Source organism: Alosa pseudoharengus, unplaced genomic scaffold, assembly GCF_046254945.1.
Source record: "Alosa pseudoharengus isolate Yale_2024_CS ecotype anadromous, Long Island Sound unplaced genomic scaffold, YU_APseudo_1.1 YU_APseudo_1.1_scf_20, whole genome shotgun sequence".
In the NCBI taxonomy this organism is placed as follows: domain Eukaryota; kingdom Metazoa; phylum Chordata; class Actinopteri; order Clupeiformes; family Clupeidae; genus Alosa; species Alosa pseudoharengus.
The window spans coordinates 28,951,963-28,959,462 of record NW_027468664.1 but is presented as its reverse complement, the minus strand read 5'-3'; the positions used below and the strand labels follow the sequence as shown (position 1 = coordinate 28,959,462).

At 42.6% G+C, this 7,500-nt stretch overlaps 1 protein-coding gene across 2 annotated transcripts in view; it reads right to left on the bottom strand.

Moving 5' to 3' along the window:
• Positions 1–7,500, bottom strand: part of LOC143136343 (protein shisa-like-1a) — a 72,208-nt gene that overhangs the window by 7,157 nt on the left and 57,551 nt on the right. The window contains exon 4 of one of the 2 annotated variants that reach the window (XM_076297017.1): positions 5,649–5,981. In XM_076297017.1, coding sequence (XP_076153132.1) covers positions 5,649–5,981 — 333 coding nt within the window. Of the gene's footprint in view, positions 1–5,644; positions 5,982–7,500 lie in introns of those variants that run through there. The other variant, XM_076297016.1, reaches the window with a different exon arrangement.

Here is a 7,500-nt window from a genome sequence, read left to right as displayed (position 1 = left end):
CACAATAAAAACTGTCTTCCTTCAACACCATATTTCCTCTGGTATTTTCAGAGAAGATTGAAGCAAAAGAAAAAAAAATCCCATCAGAACAGAAAAGGCAGCGACTGCTGCACGCTATCTTGCATATCTCCAAGTAACCCTCTTTCATCAAAGCCAATTGGGAGAGAAATTATGTGGGATTAGGACCAGATGGGAGGTTCTCTGTGTTGTTCCGCAGCAGGATTTATGATGTGATCTTTAGCACAGGAATATTTGGTTTCAGCTCAGTAATGGGTCTGCATTTTTCAAACCTCTCAGGTGGATACTGTCCAAATTGCCTCACTACCTGGTTTCCATCCCGCAAGAAAAAGAACTATAGTAATACTACAGTAGATTTCTTTAGTGGTACTATGGTAGTATTTTACACTCCTATGGTGCTCCGTGATACCTCAATAATATCCTTACCCTCTATAATGTTTCTATAGTACAGTTTTATAGTTCTTCTAAATCTCCCAAAATACTACAGGATTCCTATAATATCTATAGGCCTAGTATTCCTGTGAGATTACTGTAATAATTTGTCCCAAAATACCATAAGATTCCTACAGTTCTTTTTTTGTAAGGGAAGCTGTGTGCATCTGGCAGAGGGAAGCAGATCCAAGTTCAGCAAAGATACTTAAGTATAACAAATAGACACCAGAGACAGCCATGTTTATGAACTAATCAAAACTGAAGCCATTATTGTTAAAGTGTCACTTTCTCATGGACAGAAACGTTTAGCATGAATGGTATTCCACTGATTCATGCGCACTTTGTGGACAACACAAGACTACCGGATTCAGTTCATGTTCATGATTGATTGAAATCGTTGAGTAGCTTGATTTCCGACTGCCATTGTTGTTGCCCTTTAGCAAGACACTTATCCTTAAGTTGCTCCGGGGAGACTGGCCTTGTAATAATTGACTTCTCTTTGAAAGTCGCTTTGGATAGGAATGTCAATCAAATACATTGATTGGCTTTGGATGAAAGGATCTACAAAATTAATACATTGTGGCAAAAGTATACTTACCACTTTACTAATCCTCTGCTAGAACTGTCACTCGATTCCGTACGAATACTACTTATTGCTGTACTACCATGTCCTAGTCGCACTGTATACTGATTGTTCCCCTTTATAGTAAGTTGCTTTGGATAGGTAATGGCGATCCTGCACACCTTGATAAATTATTCTGCAGGTACAGCTATTTTGCAAGGATAACTTCAAAGTAACAGAACAATGAAAAGCATAACACTGCTTACTCCACGTACGGCAGGTTTATTGATGAACTGACGTTTCAGTCAGGACTGACCGAAATGTCAGTTCATTTCTCATTGCTGTGCCTTTACTTTGTGAAACTTTGCCAGATATTTATAGTAACAGTTTTAGAAGGTTTTAGAAAAGCAATAAGCCACTTCAGTCCGTAGGTTCCACTAATTATACAACAGCTAAGGGGGCTTTTAGGCACTCCGCTAGCGCATTCTGCTCCGCCCCTTACCTGTTACCCTATATTTTTATATTTTGTGGAACCTACAGTCTCTCGGGCTTAATGCTTCAATGTAAAGGTTTATGGCCGTCATCTGTATTACTGTATCAGTAATGAATATTAAATCAGCTTCTCAAAGGTTCTTTTTTTAAATGGTGAAATTGATTTAGATATTTTCAGTTTGCAGCACTTTGGGTGCCTTGAAAAGTGCTATATTTATATTTATATAATTGCAATGTGTTGTTGTACGTTGCTAATTGATGAGTAAAAAAGTAATTTTGATAGCAAGCAAAAGTGCCTAAACGTTCACACAGTATGTGTGTAAGCAACTCTTGGATCAGTTGCTTGTCTTCAAAGTCCATTTTTAGACCTACACCATCTGAGAGGTGAGGATGCCCTCACATCAGCCTCTTCAAAAAGCACCGCAGCTTTGAGGGAGCGCCTCGACATTACACGCCAAATTCCACAGTTCACAGTTCCAGAACCTTTACTCAGGAGCAGAACAGAATGATGGGCAGAGGGAGGGGAGTCTCTGTGTGTGTGTGTGTGTGTGTGTGCGTGCGTGCGTGCGTGCGTGTGTGTATGTGTAGAGGAATATATCGGAACTTTTTTCTCATGCAAAACCCATTACAGTCAAAAATGTGTTCTTTGATGAAAAAAAGACATTAAGTGGATACTTTGAATGAGTGTAAGGAAATCAGATCTGCAGAAGCAGAAGATGGTTCTTCATCAATGGTTCTTCTTTTACGTTAGACCAGGGGTGGGCAACTAATTTCCCCAAGGGGCCACATGACAAACTGGGACTGTTGAGGAGGGCCGGACCCAAAATACCGAACTCAAGTCTGAACTCAATTCTGTTCAATTCTGTTCTGTTCTTGTATAACATTAAGTAAATCATATGGTTTTGTTTACTAGTCGTAAGAACAGATGAAAATGTGAGGGAGACAAAGGAAAAACAGCAATATTTAGTCTATGTCCAGTATTTACTCCTCATTCTCGAAAATGATTTTTTGACATTGACATTTTTTTCAGTTTTCAAAGACTGATATAAAAAAGTACTACAATAGCCTATCTATATAATTAGGCTAGGTCATGAAAATGTGAAGGAGTCAGTACAACCGATAGGCCTGTGCCACCATTTCCTCAGCAATATTTCATCATTAAATCATTACTATTATTTCAATCATTAAATTAACTCTATGCAGAATTAGACTACGAAAATGTGGAGCAGAAAATAGTAGGCTGTCATTAGTTAATCAACATGCACAAAGAAAACTATTTTAAAAATATAGGCTATGTTTTTGCTTTAACTTTATGCACATAACGGTGATTGGTCAACTCGCTCTGTGTGTTGAGCCGGCTGCTTCAAGCAACCTGTGGGTAGTAGCATCATACTAGTTCGCTAACATAAGCTTTGCAAATAAACTCAGACATATTTTGGTTACAATTACGGGGTTATCCGATTGTAAACTGTCTATCTGCCAGTAACGTTTTGAAATGAACACTTCGTATCGTCAACGAGCAGCAGTAGGAGTTCGTTCTAACAACCTTTGCGGTGGTGAGCGACGCAGACATAAGAGACACAAAACTTTGAAAGGTTTACGCCGACGTAAAGGCAACTGCATTGTGTCGACGCAGAAGCATAAATTCTATTCACCAGCACATCAGTGAGGGTGTTTACGTCGTATGCATCCACGCACAAATGTATGGGCGTACAAATAGCAGTCGCTTTCAAAATAAAAACAACAATATTGATTTGCATGCATTATCTCTATGCTAGGCTCTTGACTATTGTTCTTTCACGGACCTTACGCGGGCCGGTCAGGGAAAGCCCACGGGCCGGATGTGGCCCGCGGGCCGTATGTTGCCCATGTATGCGTTAGACACTGAAAACACCACGACAATGAAGCAGTCTGGAATGTCAAAGTCCCATAGGGACGAAGCAGTGGTTGCCACATCCTGCATGCATCTACCTCACAATGGGCTGTACTCTCCCTGAGTAAAGACAGAGGACTTTTCACCTCGCCCCCACCCCCAATCTGGCAACCCTTCCGACTCCAAACCCCCAATCTGGCAACCTCTGGCTCCTGTTTGGCTGGGAGCAGAGACGCCAGCGAGGCGCGAGGCGGCTGGCAGCGTCAGTTCACCACTCCCCTCTGGAGCAGATTAGTTCATGTGGCACACACCTGCTTACCCGCTGCGCCCGCCTGTTTGCCCCCGAGCCCTGCCTGGGCACTCGAGCACAGGTGATTTGGAAGGCAGTGGTTTGGTTCACCAGGGCTTGGCGAGTGGAGTCAGGGTTTAGCTCACAGGTGCTAACTGGCTCCATGCTGTGTTTTTGCTACAATGTCTATTTTCCACCCGGGTTGTGCAGTAGTCGTGTTACTTTTTTCTGTTAAATAGTTTCAAAGCATATTTTATCGTTATCAGTGATGGTGTATACTGAATGGAGCCATGTTATCCATCATTTTATACGAGTATATGGTGGCAAAATAAAGATGAAGACAATGTTTTTTTCAGTTTTGGGTAATTTACTGTATGCATTTACAGATATTTCCATTCGATTAAATGAATGAAATTAAATGGAAATACTTGAGTGACAGAAAGAGATTTATTCTTTCTACTCAAAATTAAAAACCTGTACAAATAACATATGCTGTTACTGAATATCTTTTTCCTGAATACAGAATTTGCTTGGAATAATAGATCTACTCTGTAGACCATGTCATAATCTATTCAATTGTCATTCTGTGCAAATTAATATTTTTTAAGCTTTTAGTGCAAATAACTTTATCATTAATATTATTATCTCATATTATAAATATGAATCTAGTCAAGCATTAGAAGTAATTTTTAATTCATATATTTTTAGTGTTCTGTTGACTATCTCTCTTTTTGTCTCCTTCTTTCTCTGTCTGGCTCTTACACTTGTCTTTTCATAATTCCCCCCTTCTCTCTCTCTCTCTCTCTCTCTCTCTCTCTCTCTCTCTCTCTCTCTGTTGTTTTCTTTGACATTCTCCTCTTCTGTTATCAACTACACCCTTGTGCAAATGAATGAAAACAAAACTTGAAGAAGGTGAAAGGGCTCAATTCTCCAAAAGAAGAAAATTACGGTCTCTCCCTACCTCTTCAAAGTGCAAAAACACCCTGTCTAGACAAATGGCAAGTAAAGCACCTTTCATTGATCTCTTTAATTTCCCTCATTTCATGTGCATTCATTCTCTTCTGTCTCCGTCATCTATCTCTCTCTTTTCCCTCTCCTTTTCTCTATTCTTCCATTCCCTTTCCACCTTTCTTCACCTCTCACCCCAGTTTCTCACTTTCTATCTATATTGTTCATATACTGTATTTGTTTTCCTTCTTGTTTTCCTCTCTTTTCATTTTCATATGGGTCCGTGCACTTTTGACGGAGAATTACGTCAATTCCGGAGAATTCCAGTGATGTTTCATATAGATCTTTGTTTCTCGAGGTCACGAGTACTGTCGGTACCAACCAAAAAAACAAAAACAAAAAAAAAACTAAACAATCGGTTCTACCTAGCCCCCGAGTTGCTGCAGCCAACAGCTAGAACGGCCAGGCAGCTACAGTGCTACACTTTGGCCCCGTTTTGAGTTTGTTTTAAGTCTTGTGGCACCTGCATTAACACGGCAAATATACACATTGGCAAAAAAAACACTGTTGCATCACATCGGAAACTGGCCATTGTTATGGCATTGCTACAGTATGCATGTATCTCTTGTGTCTGAGTGTCTATGGTGTGCAGAAAGCACAAAGTTACCGCTGCTTTAAAGGACAACCTGTCCGCAAGTCTATGTAATAAAAGGGAATGTAAAATGTCAATTCTGCATTGCCCTGACATTTACAGTAAGTGCTTTCAGCTTCACACCACATAGATGCATTAAAGATACGTCATCAACACGCCCCATCGCTAGATGTGAATCCTACCCTTGTGCTAACCTTGCGTGCCACCCGGAATGACTACAAGGGGGCTGGAAGTGTCAAAATTCTGTCATATTATTGCCACATACAGTACAGCCCAGCTGTTTAGTGTCTAGAAAATATCAGGGGTTCCATTGTATATCTGAAAACAGTTATTATACTGTACACATACACACACAGACACACACACACACACACTCCCTCACCAGGCGGTGGAGGTCTGGAAGGTCATGAGGGTAGGGCTCTGTGGCTCCCCCCGGTGGCTGTGCTGGGAGTGGTGGTGTTGGGTGCCCAGGACCAGGCTGGCCCCAGGCCCCATACCTCCCAGGGCTTCGTCGGCGGCGGCCGTCTCCATGGCGATGGCGTGGTGGTGCCACTGGCTGCGGGCCTTCTTGAGCCAGCGGCCCCCGAGGCCCCACCTCTCCAGGTAGACGCGGCACACCTCGTAGTTCATGGCCGAGTAGTAGAGGAAGTCGAGCGCCAGCAGCACCATGACGAAGAAGCCGTACACCCACACGCCAATCAGCGCCGTGTAGTTACTGACGGAGGCAGGGAGAGAGGAAGAGATGGAAAGAGAAGGAAGGAGAGAGAGAGAAAGATAGATAGAAAAAAGGAGAGAATGAGAGAGGGACACAGGAAGAAAGTAAGAGGGGGGGAGAGAGGGACAGGGAGATGGAAAAGAGAAGAAAAGGGAAGATTGAGAGAGAGGAAGAGAAAGAGAGGGAGACAGAAAAAAGGAGGGAATGAGAGAAGAAGAAAGGCACAGGAAGAAAGATGGGGGAGAGAGAGGGGGGGGGAAGAGAAATGTGGCATTCTTTTATTAATCCAATCTCTACACATTTTTTATATCAACAATCCATTTTGAAACAAATTTCATTCAAGTTCTGAGAAACAAACCTGAAAAAGAAAAGAGAGAGAGAGAGATGAAGGAGAAGAAGGAAGAGAGTGCATAAGAGCATAAAGGAAGACAGAGGGAGAAATGAAGGAAAGGGTGAAAGAAATTTTAAAAAGAGAGAAAACAATGGTTAAAAGTATAAAGAGGCATGCAACAGAGTGATGAAGGGAAGTAAAAGAAAGAAAAGAGTAAAACTGAGAGAGAGAGAAAGAGAGAGAGAAAGAGAGAGAGAGAAAGAGAGCATGAGGGTGTGATAAATGAGAGTGAGTGGGGAATGAACAGACAAAGCCAGAGGAAAGAGCGAGAGAGAAGGCAATTAAGCAGATTTAAAATCACTGGCGTTTAGTGAGGTGTTTGGATGGATTGATAGTTTTTCCCTAAGAGCATCCAGCGGCACAGACACACCAACGATGTTCCATCAGCAGGCCAATTAGAGCATCAGGTTCACATGCACCGACAGCAGCCATGCTAGTGGAGAGGAGTGGAGACGTCTGGCCCTCGTGATAATTAAAACACAGAGAGGGAGAGAGAGAGAAAGAAATGCAGAAATGTACACATAAACACACACACGCACACGGGCAGACAGACAGATACACACACACACACACACACACACACACACACACACACACACACACACATCCCAAGACAATGATGTAGTGAGAGAGAAAACACCTTGTTGGTCATGAAGGGCAATTATCAGCAAGATGAAAAGAAACAGCTCTGAACACTCCCTCCACTTCACACACACACACACACACACACACACACACACACACACACACACACACCATCCCTCCTCACTTAGTATCAATCGATCACATTAGTAGCCAGGTCAGAGCCCTGTGAAGTGTCCCTAATAGCCTTTCCCAGCTATCTGAGATTGCTTTGGCAGGAAGTTCTGGCGACCGTGCGTCCAATGAAGCAGCACCAACTCTCAGGGGGGCCCAGTGCTTTCTCAAGGACCGTCTACAGTGGCCCAGAAGGACCAAACCAAGCCTGAAGTGTGAAATGACTTTTTCACGCTTGCGCTCCGGTGTCTAGCTGACCTCGACAGCTCTTTTCATTCGGCTCAGGGGGACGGAACATCTGCTGAAATTTGGGACACATTGTCAAGGCTGACATTAGCACTGAGGCATTCAGAGGTAAAGAGGGATTTTAGT